General features: G+C 37.1%; 1 protein-coding gene across 5 annotated transcripts in view; it reads right to left on the bottom strand.

Annotated features, from left to right (window-relative positions):
- The window catches only part of CC2D2A (coiled-coil and C2 domain containing 2A), a 66,464-nt gene that overhangs the window by 3,878 nt on the left and 45,650 nt on the right, over positions 1-16,936 (bottom strand). For all 5 annotated transcript variants that reach the window (XM_072862087.1, XM_072862091.1, XM_072862088.1 and 2 more), the window contains 10 exons: positions 16,391-16,558; positions 14,776-14,881; positions 13,272-13,381; positions 13,062-13,158; positions 11,693-11,791; positions 8,903-9,079; positions 4,954-5,157; positions 4,370-4,459; positions 3,435-3,548; positions 1,752-1,886 (listed from right to left, as the gene is read on the bottom strand). In XM_072862087.1, the coding sequence (XP_072718188.1) occupies positions 1,752-1,886; positions 3,435-3,548; positions 4,370-4,459; positions 4,954-5,157; positions 8,903-9,079; positions 11,693-11,791; positions 13,062-13,158; positions 13,272-13,381; positions 14,776-14,881; positions 16,391-16,558 (1,300 nt within the window). The remainder of the gene's footprint in view (positions 1-1,751; positions 1,887-3,434; positions 3,549-4,369; positions 4,460-4,953; positions 5,158-8,902; positions 9,080-11,692; positions 11,792-13,061; positions 13,159-13,271; positions 13,382-14,775; positions 14,882-16,390; positions 16,559-16,936) is intronic.

The following is a 16,936-nucleotide window of genomic DNA, read 5'->3' as shown; positions in this document are numbered from 1 at the left end:
AATGGCCCGGCACAGCGCAGCTGTGGCTGTGATGCCTGGTAGCCCGCTGCACCCCAGCACCATTGCTATTTCAAGCTTATGATGCAGAACATAAGTAGATACTGCAGACACACACAGCTACTATGTATATTTTGTCATCAAGGGGAACCTGTGTCTTGCAGTCCACTTCAGAGACATTCAGTTTGGTCTGTGTTTGAGCCTAGTCTGAAGCATCGTAGGCTTTGTGTTCAGAACAACCTTTAAATAACTACTGCTAAGGCTGCAAAATGTATCAACAATATGTAACGGTACTCATTCATCTGTAACCTTTTGTAACTGACGGTTCTGTGTACAGCCTACATGACATAGCATAGCTGTTTTTCCTTGGTTGGCTATGAAGTGGCATCGCTCTGCTGGCAGCACACCTGCTCAGTCACATGCAGATTGAAAGATGTGGAGCTCTGTAGTTCAAGGTTAGCTGATTAGGCTGTCAGTGCTGAAGTCCTTAGTTGCTTATTCCAGCAATCAACAATTAAGTTACATTTTTCTTAACTGTAGGTTTAGTACTACTTAAAAAAAACCACCCAAACCAATTCAACCACTCCCCAGAACACTTTCATTCAATGAAAGACAGAACTGGCACTTCTAAAATAAATATGCTTTAGAATATTAAATTCTCATCCAAAGTCCTGTGTTTAGAATAAAACCCCAGAAAATTAAAAAACAAAACAAAATTTACAATGCATGACACTTCAAAGGACTCCTCCAGGTATGTTTTCAATACAGAAAATAAAAGCAAATGTTTGCTGTATTTTGGAGCACAATGGAAGCCTGACTCACTGTTTCCCTATAGTGGTTCCAAAAAACTGAGGAGCAAACGTTAAACTCAACTCCCACTTGTCATTCAAATAAATCCTAGGGTTCTTTTTTTAAACTCACCTTCTGCTTCCTCAGTTTCAGACTTACACACATCTCTCTACCTCGCTATCATGTCCCTGTGTCTGTCCCCAGAAGCTGCGAGGGTTGGCCTCCAGCCAAGCCAGGGAATTCTGCTGGCAGGAAGCTGTCCAGGGTTGATGTCCCCCCTGACATGGGCTCAGCTCTGCCCCATTCTGTGGCCTTTGGTTCATCTGCCCTGAGCTGCTCAGGGCAGCTCTTACGATGTCTTCTCTCTCCTCTCCCCCTCTGCTATCTCTCAGAGGGTTTCCAGCCACACAATGAATAATATCTTGTGAACAGGCACTAGTATTACTTGTATTTTATAGCAAATAAACAGGAGCACTTGGCACCAGGCAGAAAATCAATATAGTTTTTGTGCCATGTAATGCCAGCTCTATGTTTTGCACATTGGACCATTCAGGGCTGCGCCTGCCATTATATATGCAACTCAAGTGACTCCTTCCAATTGGCTTTATTTTTCATTTTTCAGTTACGTTTCACCTGCAAATTATTAGCTTTGCTGAATTACTATTCCTCAGCGAAGCAGTGGTAAATGGAACATATTCTTAGGCCATCCAAGATGGAAAACATGTAAGTGAAACCTAGTAACGAAAATTATATGAATGGATGTCATGATCCACCTAAACGCTGATTAAAAAAGTTTTTCTTATTTGAAGTAGCTGAAAAACCTACTTAAGATTGAATAAAATCACTAATAACATGACAGAATAAATATAGCTACATTGATGAACAAATGATGCATAAGGTCAAGAAAAATACCAAGTTATCAGCTCTTACGTGTATAGAAATGTGACAAGACTGGGTACACTTACATTATCACAGGTGATCAGACAATACACATTTTGTAAGGGGCAGAAAGTATCATACTGCCCATAAAAATATCCAGTACTGGGATTCCAAATTACATATTGACTTTGTTCCAAAGTTAAGACATATGCAGTTGGTCCCTAGGAAGAAAAAAAAATATGGGAAAGATGTTTTAAACTGGCTACAAAGACAGTATGCTTTGTGTTGTTTGGAATATTAAATTTTTATCATTGAGATGAATAGTACTTTTTGAGGCAAACTGGCTGGAAGAATTTACAGGTTCCTTACAATTCAACTAACACTTACATAATAATGTATTCTCTGTCTCTTAAATGGCAGAGAAATGTTAGACATACACAGCCCCAAGCCATTTCTAAAATATAGATTCTGAAAGTTGTCTTGGTTCAGCTACAAACTGATGCGAAATTCCACATACAGGAACGTTTAATGTATGCCACTTCAATATCAGCATGTCTTACTTGGCTACTGCCACAACTCTAATCCACGGGCAATCTCCGAGTTGAAGGACTGCCGCCTAGGCAGCACACTATGCCTCATCCATCAGCCTTCCCTCATACAGGCACATAAGGAATTTCCCAGCTATCTTTTTATATTCTCTATCAGGAATCCCTAAACTGCTCTTCTATTTTCTTGTTACCTCCCACATTTTCCAGGTACCTTGAAATACCTAGAATAATCCCCCTCCTTACAGCATGCACAAGCTGAATACTTCATTAAGGACTACCATCTCCATCAGATTTGGAGTGGAAGGAAAGTACCTGAGTACCTGTTCCTGCTGCTGCAGTATCTGAGAATGTGCTAAAGAAACTAGTCTTGACAGGGATTTTTTGATGAACAGAATTTTGGTAAACTTTCACATGTGCTTGATAATTGAAGATACTAATGCTGGAAATCTGCACCAGAAACAGCCTTACCATCTCTTTGAAAAGAACAGTATTGCTTACTTGGAAATCTGAGTGCTTCCCTGAGAACAAATGCATCTCCTAAGGGGCAAAAGAATCTAAATCTTTTAGTTCTTAGCCAGTCTAAGTCAGATTGCTGCCACAGGGGGCTCACAGCAATGACAGGGTACACGGCAGCCCAAGGCAAAGCAGACTGCCTAACCTGCCTGTATTACAGAAGGCAGATGAAGATTGACTGGTCGAGCCTGAACAGATCTATCATTACTCTTGCTGCAGCTTTGCCATCAGCTGGAGAGAGAATCAAGGAACGTGTACGTACCAGTAAGAATCCATGGCAAGCCCCTAACCCTCTCCTGCCGCCTCTCAACCTTTACCCAATCCCACCCAAACTCTGTCACAGTCTGTGTGTTCACGACTCAGACCCTGTGAATGGACTGTCTCCATTACCTTTGTCCTGGACACACCATTTATACAAGCTAAAGTCCAATCAAGGTTGAGAGATGCTTGGTATTGTACTATGAGGATGACTGCTACTACTGGATTAAGCATGGAAGCATGGGTCCAGGAAAAAAAAAAAGACAATATTTATACTAAGATATACTTTCAACTTTTTTCTCCCTGGAAAGAATCGGTTCCAGCAGCACCAACGTTTAGATAACTTCCTGGAAAAACATGCCGGCAAGAAACCATTCTATCCACTGGTGGGAACCAAAGACTTCAGAGAATAAAAGTTAATATTAAGACCAAATGAAAAAATCCTCTTACCTCAGGAATAGCATTTCCAATGATAAGCCAGGCTTTTTTCCCCATACCAAGAAAATAATTACACAAGAGCACGGCATGTTCTTCCTCATCTCCCGCCAGAAGATAAAGAAATTGCTAATTGAGATTAAACAAACAAACAAACAGAAAGTCTTTCTATGCAGTTATCAACTGTGTTTTCAACTTACAACATTTAATAATGTTTCTTAAGACTTCAGAAGCAAAAGAGTCCTCTCAGATCTTTGCAACTGATCTTTATGGTTTGGGCACTGCTTCAACATGCAGGATGAAGAGTGAATGCTGTGAAAATCCATGATGCAGATCTGAGATTTTACTAGAAGAACCAAGGTCTTTGTCTTTTGAGTTATTCTGAATTTTGCAGAAAAGCTTTGAGATGGTAAAAACTTCATCTATGATTGATTAACAATGTCTGTTGTTATTCTATAGATGACAGGATTTATCTGTATGTGATAAAGAATGCTAAATCTCCCATTATTGCTGACATGAGATGCAATGTTTTTTCTGTAGTTCCTTGGAACTACAATGATCAATTTAAAGTCTAGTTTTTAAGTCTCCATCATTCAGCACCCTTTCCCTTGTGCATGACTAGCCATTTTGGATTGTTTTATAATTGGAAAAAAACCAGGAAAAGCTTAGAGCCCTAAGCATTCTTAGGGTCAATCAAGTACAACCTATCAAAGACAAAAATTTTGGCTCATATCGGGATGAGCAACTTTTCTCAAGCTCTGGTCCCCATTCTTTGAAATAAACGGCTTATAAAGAAAAATAGTACTCACAATAATAGAATCACAGAATAATTTACATCTGAAGGGACCTACAGAGCTCATCTAGTACAAACTCCTCCTGGAAGCAGGGGCTACTAGGAAGTTACATCACATTCAAGAGGATAAAGACATTCTGTTTAATGCATTACTTACGTCTGATGTACTCCATAAATCACAAATTCCAGCAAATGACACACTATCTGGCAAAAAAGGAATCAAAGCAACATACCGAGCCACCAATTCCTGCAAGAAAACAAAATAGAGCAAGTCACACCTTCCATTCATGACACAGATATGTAACAATAGTATTATTACACCAGACGTGAAGCATAGTGCTGTTTCCACAGAGATCAATGAATGACAAAACACTGACTAACCTCATTACAGTAGCAGCTAGGTCATTTTAGAATTTATATCAAAGACCAATATGATTTACTCCCATTGAGGTTTGGCATAATTCTTTGCCTTTTAAAGGACAATACTTATTAATATACCTATTTTTTTTCAGAGAAGACAAATATCCTTTTCCAGCATCATTATGGACAGACTTACTGCGTATCACACATAGCCATTACTACTTTATTTTGTATCTCTAGTTTTTCCTTTACAGAAAGCATAGCTATATAGCAAACATATAAAAACATTATGTGCTTATGTGCATGTGCATGTGCACATGCGAACACACACATTCTGAAATCTACATTCCAGAAACTTCACTATCTTTTCTAAGTACTTACTGCTGCTGTTTGAGAACTATTTGGGATGGCATCAAGAAGCTCCTGTGGTGGATTCAGAGGTTTGATATATCTGGTAATAAAAACTGTTTTCCCATTGAGGTCAATTACAGTTGTTAGGCATTGGCGGCTTGGAAACTTTGATGTACATTCCGCTTCATACTTTTCTGCTGCCTGGAGCAATTTCTCATCTTCTTGGGTATCAAACTTCAAAAGACAGTAGAATTTATACAAAAAATAGTTTTATTTATAGTTCGGGCTTAAGCCTTTACTATATTTGGCCTTATTTCACCATTTACAGGAGCATAAAAGGAGTGTGAAATTCTTTCCTGATAGAATTTTGAACTTCGCTTGTAGTATATACTTTGGCTCACAGACATATAGCAAAGGTCAAGGTAATGGAAAATCAAGCAATTTGTATTTACTTATGAATGCACATAATGACCTGTACCTGTAAGCTGGCTTTATTAAAGCACTGAAAAATGTAGTGAAAGTCATGGCCAAGTAAAACTGCAGGGATGAGTATGTAACATCACATATTAATTCAAAGTAAACAATTATGGTTAGCTACTAAGCCTACATGCTATTCACATAACACTCCATTAAAACCACAACTGAGGTTATGCACAAAATCCCAGTAATTTTTATATAAATAATACTGCGACAACCCTGCGCAATGCCAAAATATTTGCAGAGAAGGTCCAAGTAATTTTTAGATGAATCCTTATAATTCAGAGTTGCCTAAAATGTTAACGCTTTTAGATGAGATTTTCCAGAAGCAAATCTAGGACTCTAGCACATATTAATTATGAAACAATGACAATTATTTGCTCATATGTCACCTAAAATGTCATCTTTTAAAGGTATTAGGATCAGCCAAAATAGTTTTTTTCATCTACTTAGAACCCCTTGTATTTTTCTAGTGGTGCTGGGAATTAAAGCTCAGCCTTCATATTTTTGTTCAAAATAAACCACTTCTTTGTCATTCATTATCCTTCTCAAACTAACCAGAAGTGGAAACTAACTAAGCTGGGCAGGGCCCTGCAACTAGACCTCCAAGTCAGCAGAGAAGGCCCACAGTGGTGATTCTTCTCAACCATAATTAACAGCTGAAATATACAGCCTCCAGCACTTTGTAAATTTAAATGTAGTAACTCCCTGCAAATATTACTGACAAATAAACAACTACTATGTCACAGTAAAGTAACGCAAAGTGCAAAAAGATTGCTGAATGGCACAAAACCAAAAGAAATCTTAAACGGGGAACAACAGGAATCTCTCAATAGATTTAATTTATTAATATTGTACCTTCTTAAGCATTTCATTCATCTATATAGAGATTCAGGAAGGACAGCAAGAAAGAGAAGAAAAATAGGTAAAGAAACAAAAAAAGGTATTGTAAAATTAAACTTAGCATCCTAAACCAGTACACAAGTATTTCAAAGAACTTGACTACAGAAGGAATGGCTAGGAATAGGAACAAAGGACAACAAAAATATTTCGTTAGTTTTTGTCATTTTATGCCGAACACTTTCTATAATAAGTATATGTGTTACATTTGGGGAGTTGCAGCACAGAATAATTACTTTTTCAGTCACAGGTAGAATACACGCACATGTCACTTCAGTAGTGTTTTTATGTACAGATTTCATCAGATACATGCCACCTAAAATAGAAGAGTCTTCTCTTAATGAATTTGGTCCTGCTTTAGTGAGTTTCCTCTAACATGAAATGATATTTTACTGTTTTCTATTTGTATTGCTTTGGAAAAATGGATTATATGAAAATCCTGTACAATGCTTGCTAAAGAAATAATTTGGTTTGGCTTAGTACCCAAGGTAAACAAATAATCTGCTGCTAAGTAAAATTTTTATAAGATTTAGAAAAAACTCTAATGCAAAGAGTCAACAAAATCTGGCAAAACTCCTACTGATTTATTAATCACAACTGTTTTTTCACTGTTCTTCAAAGTTTAGAAAACAGATCTTATGTACCAATAGTTTTCTTACCTCAGCAACGTTTTCCTTATTCCTGGTTTTACTTTCAATGCACTTCAGTGACAATGCACACTTTTTGGCACAGTTTAGCTTTGATAGAATCACAGAACAGCTCAGGTTGGAAGGGTCCTCAAAAGACCATCTGGCCCAGCCTTTTGTGGGAAAGGGAGCCTAGATGAGATTATCCAGCACCCTGTCCAATCATATCTTGAAAACCTCCAGTGATGGGGACACTGCCATGTCCTTGGGGAGGTTGTTCGAGTGAATGGTTGTTCTCACTGTAAAGAATTTCTTCTTATATCGAGATAAAACCTCTCCTGGTGCAACTTGTACCCATTGCCCCTTGTCTTCTCAGTATGGCTCCTTGCAAGGAGAAGTTTTGACATGTAGTATTTCTTGCTACTTAAAACAGGACTCACTTCCTGTGTTGTGATTTAGTGTGCTATGACTCTTTGCTGCATCTTCAGAATGGAAGGTTCAGTCTCTTTCTAGTTCTTTATGTCTGTGTTTTGGCAAGGGGCAGTTAGCTCCTACCATCATATTTGAAATGAAAGAGAACTTATGTCAGAAAGATCTATGACTTCAATAAAATATGCTGTTTTTTCCCTCTGAAGTGTTCAGATCAATTCTAAATATAGCTACCAAACTGCACCATTTTACTAAGCGTTAACACAATACATAACCTTTTGGTAACTAAGCATCAAATTGCATCTATGCAAGAAATTCTCAACATTTGCTCATTATTTAAAGAGGCCAAAATTCACAACATATTATCCATAATACTTTACAATAATCTCATCCCTTATTTGAATTTCTATGATTTTTCTTTTGAAACAGTACTGGAGACAGGTCTTTCTATAAACAGGGACCTGTTTCCTTAAAAATCAGTACATTTTTTTCCCAGCAACTAATTACTGCATGTGAAGATTAAGACTATGAAATTCTTGAATAAGGTCTCATCTATTAAAGGTGCTTCAAGGATGTTAAGTCTATATTTATGGTTTTGAGTCCTAGTAATAATCTTATCATTCAAACTAATTAATCTTAAAAGGCATCCATGAATGCACTTTATTAATTTTATTTTCAACAGTACTAAATTGTAACAATTCCCACAGTATTGCATGAGAGCAAGAAAACATAGGACTGGATAGTTTCCAAGACTATAATTTAACAGGAAAAATCGTTTTTAGAATGCATCATACAATTTTATATGTATTCTGAAAAAGATATTACGTAACGATAGACCTTTCTCTCCAGTTCCTGTTTGTCTCTAATAAATGACCAGTGTAGCACTGAATTGGAAAAGAATGAACTGCTGCTGTTTGTGCATGAAAAACATACATCCTTGCTGAATGGATCTCAGAATCATTGCATAATGTTACATAAAATAGCAAGCGGTGTATGCATTTTAACTACATATTGTTGTTAGTGTAAGTCCCTTCTGGTTTAGTAAAATAACTGAAAAAAATAACAGCTGCTATTTAGAAATAATTGTCTTCAAGATCTGGAGGCATGCATGAAGCTATAAATAATAAATGCTGTATTTGAATAGTATAAACACAGAAGCAAGAAAATTCTATGCTTGCACCTGCCACCTCCTTTTTGTCCACTGTTCACAAATACTCACATGAATACTTTATTGTTTTCAGAAGTAAATGGGAAAATTACATGCTCACAGATAATGAATGCAAATTTGCTTTCTATTTACATTGGAACTAGATACCTGGTGAAAGTTATTTCTCATGCGTTAAGTGTCCGTCTAACTTACTGGTGCATCCAATTAAATTGAACTGGGCTAAAAAAAACTGAAGTACAACACTCAGAATTTGTATTAATGTCTTTCTGTACTTGTATTCATGTCCTTCGGTACGCTAAGCATACCTATTTATATGCATCTCAGGAAGTGCACCACTGGAATCAAAAAGCAAGAATATAATGAATTACTGATTAGTTACCTTTTCTCTGACTGACTCTCCAGGAATGAGCTGTGGTTCAATGGTAATAAACAGTGTTATATACGAGCCTTCACTCAGATTTCGCACAGAATCATAACCTCTCTCGATTCCCAGGTTCTTTTCTTTGCTGTACCCGAGGAGGACTGGAGGAATATCCACCTTAAATGTACCATCGATCTACAACATATACAGAGAAATACTTCTCATTAGAAGCAAAAAAGCAAAACTTCCTTCTCAAGTACATTTGCTACTTGTATTCAAATATTTTATTCCTTTGATTTCTTTATTAATCTGAATTACAAAACAATAAAATGAGAGAATGAGACATATATACTGATTAACTGTGGAGAAAACATGAGACATCTCATTGTTAAATGTATTAATTACAACTGGATTTCAGCCTCTCTTGCATATTATGAACACTAATATTTAATGTAATGGAAATCATACACACTAGTTCTTAGAGAAAGAAAGAATGCCAGCCTTTCATTGTTTTTCTTTCAAACACCAATCTCCACATGGCACTATTTACCTGGAAAAATGACAAAATGGCAAAATACAGGTTGCAGGACTATGCTTCTGAAGGCAGCATCACACCAACAGGCCTTTGCCTATGTTTGAGTGATGTGGGAATGATGCTCCAGCATCTCACAGATGGACACCTTCCATGCAGAAGCTGCTGATGCTTCTTGGGTGCAACTGGAACGGGGCCCATTCAGCCAGCTTCCCCATGGAAGAGTGCCCTGATGTACTCACCAGCCCTTTGCGCCTCCCTCTGCCATCACAAAGAGAGGATAAGGTCTTTCTGAAAGGTCATGTCAGACGAGAGATGGCATGCCCCACACTTGCTCAGGCAAGTCTCAACAGTGGAAGTACGTAGCTTTAAGAGAAAAGCAAGATTAACCTCCTCCTTTGGGCAGGATTCAGATGACTGCCATCAGGAAGGACATCTTCAGTGGATGTGGAAGATGAACAGATGACTCACCGGGCTGGCCCATCAAATATTTAAGAACAAAATTAAGTTTCGATGAGGAGAAAACTCTGAATAAATCACTCAGAATTTCTGCTGCAGTATAGTAGAACGGGATGAAGAAATGCTTCATTTGCTACTGAAATTTAATTGCGCCTTGATATAACCGCTGGACTGATCAGGCTTTTTCAAATTCAGTAAGAAATCCTGTTCAAATGAGAAGAATCTCTAAGGCTGGGAAGATCTATGCAAGCACTCACACTATGCTTAGGGAATCACAAACTGCAACACCTCCCCAAAGAGAGTCAGGAGTGCATCTGACAGGAATCCTAGAGCTACTCTGGTTCTACAACAGAAAGACTGATACACCAACAAGAAGTATGAAGAACAGAGGTTGACATCAGTATTGGTAATCCTCAAAGATGGATTATAGGCTGTGTCCTTCACTACGTAGTGGTAAGCAGTCTGTTAAGATGTCTAGTCTGCCCATTAAGTCACTCAAGACTGTGAGCAGACACACTTCTCAGGTTAATTTCATGCATTCAGCATGGAACATTTCCCTAAAAGGAGTAAAGGAACTTGTTCTTTCTTGTTTGTTGATGTATAACAACAGTGGTCACATTATGTGACATTGTCTGCACAGGATGGTCAAAGACTCATGAAAAGAAAGCTAGACCTTCTTACTACTTACATCTTCTCTGAAGTCAATGAAAGCTTCATTCTATAGGGCACCACAACCCTCAAACACCTAAATCCATTGATTAACCTCCCAAGCTGAAGATAGCATATTATTAATGATCTAGCAGAAGCAAGTGGACTAGCACTGGTTAGACATACACTCTCCAAAATTTCTCAGCAATGAAAAGAATCCCACGCTTTCTTGAATCCCATGACAATTATGTTCTGTCTTGCAAATAGAGAGCCCAAGAAAACCACTTTGAACTCCAAGCACTGCACTTAAATTAAATGAGATCCCTACAGACTTATCCTCCACTCAAAGAATTCAGGAGGCTCACAGTATATCTTAAAGCCCTTACGGTTCTGAGAAGTGCAAATTAATGTGCCATTAGGTATGCAACTGATGTCAGAAACTTCATGAAGTAAGAAACTGAGACTTTTATGATATGATGACTTGATCTACACGTGAAAGTAAATACCCTGCAAAAAGAGAGTCCTACAGCAAGATTACAATATGATAGGACTATTAATGTGAAAAATTAGTTTCCTTAACCTAAGTCCAGGATGGGTGGCTGCACAAAATAATGCCTTTCCCCTATGAAGAACTGCATGTTTTACTATCACTCCCATGACTAAGTGTTGATACCTCTTGAAGAAAGCTTCTCTTGAAAAGTTCTAAAAAATGGAGGAAAGAAGGGATTCAGAGAGGCAAAGGGGAAAATCTGGTGATTCATGAAAAGTGTGAAAAAAGGAAGAGTCAGGTCAAGTTTCCTATCACCTATCTAGGTGATATTCCTATTCCTAGTTCACCTATCTAGGCTGTGCATCACCAGAGATATCAAAAGCCACTGATAAAACCATCTAAAGAATTTGCACTTTTAACCTCATTATTGAAGGAAGCCAGGCTGCATTGTCAGTGTAGAATTATGTTTATCTCTTCCCCCTCCAAAACATTGAACTTACTGACAAATACTCACCTAATTTGACAAAAAACAGTGGTTTCAAAGACATTTTCAAACAATTCCATAAAAATAAACTAACAGGTACAGAGAACATAATTAAATGTGACATTCCATTACCAGCCCCTTTCCATTCTCCAGTTTTGTATTTTAAGAGATTTACTGCCAGTTATTGATACTTACCCTCGCTTGAAAATATATCGTGGTAAATGGAATCTTAACACATCCCAGCCAGTGTCTCTCAACACGAGTGCGGATTCCACTTCCTCTTTCATGATCATCCTATTAAAAAGTTGCCCAATGTAAAACTTTGTAAGACAGCTTCATTTCCTTTAATTCAATGAACAATTTAATAACGGCATTAATAAAAATTCTGTATTGTTTTAATAATTTACTATAAGTTCAGTTACTAGTACGGCAATGATTATTCTGCATGCCTTTCGAGCATGCCTGATGCTGAACAAATACAAGAACGTCATGGTCCATGATACAATGTGCTTGCACTTCAGGGTTCAACTCCTGTATAACCTGTGATGGAGAACGCAAAAATCTGACAAGAAATCCACAAGAGTCTTCTCAGACAAAGTAAATTAAGCCATAGTCTTCTAATGAAATATTTTACTAGTATTTAAAAAAGCTTTTTGAAGGTAAAATTGTATGAAAATTTAACTAAACCTTGTGGAATGGAAGCATTGTTTTCATGTGTATTGCCTATCAGGGATTTCCAAATCTACTATGATCAACCTACAAGTTATTTAAAAAAAAAAAAAAAAAAAAAAAATCTCTAAAGGCTAGAGTGACATCTGAGTTTCAAGGTGGTATCTTTCTTCCTTCTGCTGCATCAAATTCCATTTCAGTTTTGAGGACAGAATTCTGTTCTCAGTGAAAGTGTGCATTATTTATTTCTGGGTTATATTTTGAATGTTGAGTGCTGCTATTTTTGTGCATGCTGCATTGACTGGGAAAGCTTTCACTGGTTTCAACAGGGGAAGGAGTTATGCCAACACTGAGAGCTTACAAAAATTTCTTGTTACTAGTACTTGCAATTTTTATCTCATTCAAAAAAATTAATATATACAACCAAAAGATTTTTTTTTTCCACCAAACAGCCTGTAAAACAGGATGAGACAGAGCATAAAAAGACAGTTAATAAACAATACAGGAACTGGAATCATTCATCTGGAATTTAGTAAAAATCCTGTTTAAGTTTAAGAAGAAGAGAATTCAGATTACAATTCATATGTTGCCTCTCAATTTTAATATCTCCAGTTTCATTCAATATCAGTAAAATAGATTACATACATGTGTTCAACTCTAGCAGCAGATTATACAGTACAAGCTTAATTTGTACAGACAAAGGTTAAGACTGTAAAGACTGCTCCCTTTAACAGTCTTGCAGTATTGACTAGATATAAACCCACAAGGAAAGACAAAATAGAGAAAAAAGAGCCACAGGAGGGTGAAAGCTACTACACTGAAAAGTCTTATTCTGTGAACTTCAAAAAGCTCATAATATTCTGTAATGTACACTGTCCTTCAATTATGAACTCACCTCTACGGCACCATGAAGTACTTCATCAAAAATATTAACGAAGACTTCATCCTTCACTGACTGCAAACTGTGGGTGCTGTAGTCACCATTAGGAGCTCTGAAAAGGTTAAATAAACCAAAAAAGTGATTTGAACAGAACAGGAAAATTTGAATACATCTGCATGCTCAAATTAAATTATTATTACTCAGAAATATTTCATTTTGCCATACCTAAATGGAAGCTCAAGTTCCTCATTCCAGTTGGGGTTTGGACCCTCTGCTGTTGTTGTCCGGCAGACTGTTCGCTGAAAAGAAACTTCTACAAAAGGACGGACTAAAACCTGTAAATAGAGATCAAAACAAAGGAAAGATCTCTATAAAAATGAATCAGAGCATATTAAATTACACGTTTTCATGTATTTAGAAAAATAAACGTATACTTTGTGGAGATCAGGCTGGTCCAGCCCAGATAAAGCTTTAATACACCTTAAATATTGCACTTCCCAGGCTTCTAAGCATTTATGAAGCTTTTAAAAATATACGTTAGCATTTCCAAAACATTGTGTGTATTCAGAGTACTTGATATATTTATATACACGAGCAAAACCACATTTTCCCCTGAGAGTGGGAAAACTACTGGCTATCTAATCAAACAAGGTAACTGAAACAGAACATGTGATCCAGACACCAGTGGAAAAAAGTGCACTTGTATCCTCTTATCAGTAATCCAAGAAGCCTACTGCTACAATCCCGGTTGTCTCTGAAACTGGTCCCTATTACAGATAAGCAACTCCTACTAGACACAACAAACCCCTAATGTGATTAAAAATGCCTAATGGAGCATTTCATTAGCGTTCAAATGCATATGGCAGAACCTTTTCTATTTTTTAAGAAACAATAATTTTGAAAGAAAATCGTAAGAAAACCAGGAAAAAACCCCGAAGGGCTTCCGTCTTCATTCAGAAGGATGCTGAAGTTAGTTCTCAATAGCAAGCAAATGTAGTTTCAGTATCAGCCATAAGAACGGCTGTGCTGGTTTAGACTAAGAGCGCACCAGGCCCAAAATTCAGGCTGTGAAAATGGCCATCAGCAGACACATGCAGAAGAGTAAGAACAGAGCAGGCATATATGATATTTTCTCCTATTACTCTTCCAGGCTTCAACCGTTTTCAGATGAAGGACTTTCCTAAGCCTGTAATGATTTTTCTATTTAGTAATTCCCAAAAGATCACTCTTCCAAATACTCGTCCAATACCCACTTCAATGCAAGCAAACCTCCTCAGTCCACAATACATCTAAGCAGCTTCTCTGGGCACCTACTAACTGCTGCATGAAGAATCACAACCTTCTGTTTGTTTTGAACCTAACTCCTACCACCTTCATTTGACGATCCCTCACCCTTGTACTGAAAGAGCCAGGAAACAGTCAATCCCTATCCACAGTCTCTATATTACTCACGATTTTGTGCCTCTCTACCATACTCCTCCTCCCCTACTTGCAGTTGCTGCCATTCTGGCTGAAAAGCCCTATCATTTTTCACTGTATAGTAGCCATTCCATATTTCTGACATCCTTATCACTCTTCTCTGAACCTTTTGCAGCTTTACTATCTTTTTGGAGATCAAGGAGGGGGCAAGCCAACCTCACTAATAAGATATCTTTCTGATGGTAAATGTTACTGTCTGTGGAAAAGAGCTCACAACTTCACGTAAGAAAATGTTAGTTTTTTAATATACCTGGTTGAATGCCCAATCTGGGCTATCCATTGGGCTCTGAGCTGATGGAGAGGCTGCAAACATCTCATTAAAGGACCTTGAAGATTTGGACGGTTGTTGAAGTTTGCTACGAGAGGAAACAGACAATAACAACAACAACAACAAGAAAAGACAGAGAACACATTACAAAATATAAATCCCTCACATTCTGTATTAACCATACAGAACTCTGGAAATACTTCCGGTATTTTTATGTTATGACTTTAACCTTGGAATGATATTTATTGGATCAAATAACATGAAAAGAATGCCAGAAAGGGGTAGCAAGCGTATAGCTCTTGTAAGTGTCACTGCAAGAGTGCTTTGTGCCTGGAGGCTCTCTTTTCTGAAGAGCTGATCAACCCCAGACTTTTTTTTTGTGCCTCCCCCATACAGTCGCGACAGGTTTTTCAGTTTAAGGAGATGAATCCCCACAGAATTCATAAACAGTGTAGACTTCATGGTATCCAGGCAAGCCCTCTATGACAAAATTAAACCCATATGAATATTACACAATCAGCAACCCATGAGTGAAATAAAATAAATGTTAATGCATTTATTTTTATAGTGTTTCCACATAACTTTTTTTGTAGTAACACCACACTAGAGATTATAAAAGAATAACTATTAATGGAGAAAGCAGCTCAAAATAAGATACCATATAATGCAAAAAGACTGGGAGTGTTTTTTGTTATTTGTAATTTAGTTATTTTTGTAATATTGATAATGAATTGAAATTTTCATCTTTTCCTTCCTGTCAACAAGTTTCTAATATGAATTGCTTTTCTCAGTATGAACTTATTTACAGAAATCCAACAGAACCTTTATTAGTAAAGAGATAAAACACCAGAAGATGCTAAATTCTGCACGCACAGCAATTGGTCAGCTTGAAACCACCTCAGAGTTAAATGCAGTGTATTCATTTTGGGAAACAGAGAGAGAATGCTGCACTAATACATTGCTTCTGGAACTGAACCAGACTGTTCAGAACTCAAGTACCTTTACATGACACAGCATCATGCAGTGCAGGCATTGCCTTAATGGGCCTGAAGGTAATGGTCACCTTTAGAATTAGTCGGAGACAAATTAGGCTCAGTCCATTAACTTAAACAAACAGTTCATGAAGGATAAGACCAACATGCTACTCTCAGGAGGCAAATATAGTATCCCACAATGAAGAACTTTTTTTTTTAAAACTTATTTTTAGTATGCAATTAAGATATTATGAATTAAAATTGCCCCGAGTATAACTAGCAGGCTTGCTTAAGGTATAATTCATCTGGTATTACCAGAGTTATAATGTTGTCAAAGCTGTAAGTTGCCTTTCAGACAGTTTTTTCCTCAAGCAGATGAATACAGTTTTTGGCAAAACATTTCTTGAATTTAGCAGTTATTGATAAATGATCATATTATTCTACAAACTTACAAAACAGCAGTTCTTTATCTTTATTAATAAAAAGATAAATGTATATATGTTTTTATCATGAGGATCCAAACAACACCTGTGGCTGAATTTCAACATTAGTTGCTTTAGCTGTCCTCAAAACGGCTGCAACCAGAAAATGAATCTGTACTGGAAACAGGCATTTAAACATACCTCATCACTGGTTTTCTCACTGGAATATCATAAGCTCTAACGATGTTCACTAACAGTTTTATGTCTCCATCTGATAAATTCTGTGCTGTGACCTTCTTCCTTTCTTTTCTTCTTGGCTTTAATGGCCGTTTTGGCTCTGCCAGTTTAAAGAGGCTGAGTCCCAAAATACTAATAATCATAAAACAGATATTTATTCATTTTTGCATAGAATCCAGCATTCTAGTGTCTCCAAGATGCACATGCAAATTATGCACTAACAGCAAAAGGAAATACATGCTCCTGTTAGTGCCATACAAAACTCTATGAAATGTCAAAACGTTTTACTTGTTTAATACTACACAATCCAGTTCTGTCTTATATTTCAGAAAGTATAACTTAAAAGTGCAAAAAAGTTTTTGTTTTTTTCAAAAACTAGGTAAGATACAAATAAGACAATTACACAGCTTCAAGATAGATCTAAACTACAGTGCTATAAACAAGGTATCTAGCAGATGATGACAACCACTGTATGGAATAGGCAAAAAATCTAATTACACAGCTATGTAC

Source organism: Ciconia boyciana, chromosome 5, assembly GCF_034638445.1.
Source record: "Ciconia boyciana chromosome 5, ASM3463844v1, whole genome shotgun sequence".
Classification (NCBI taxonomy): Eukaryota; Metazoa; Chordata; class Aves; order Ciconiiformes; family Ciconiidae; genus Ciconia; species Ciconia boyciana.
The sequence above is the reverse complement of the archived record's forward strand: the minus strand, read 5'-3'. Positions and strand labels throughout refer to the sequence as shown.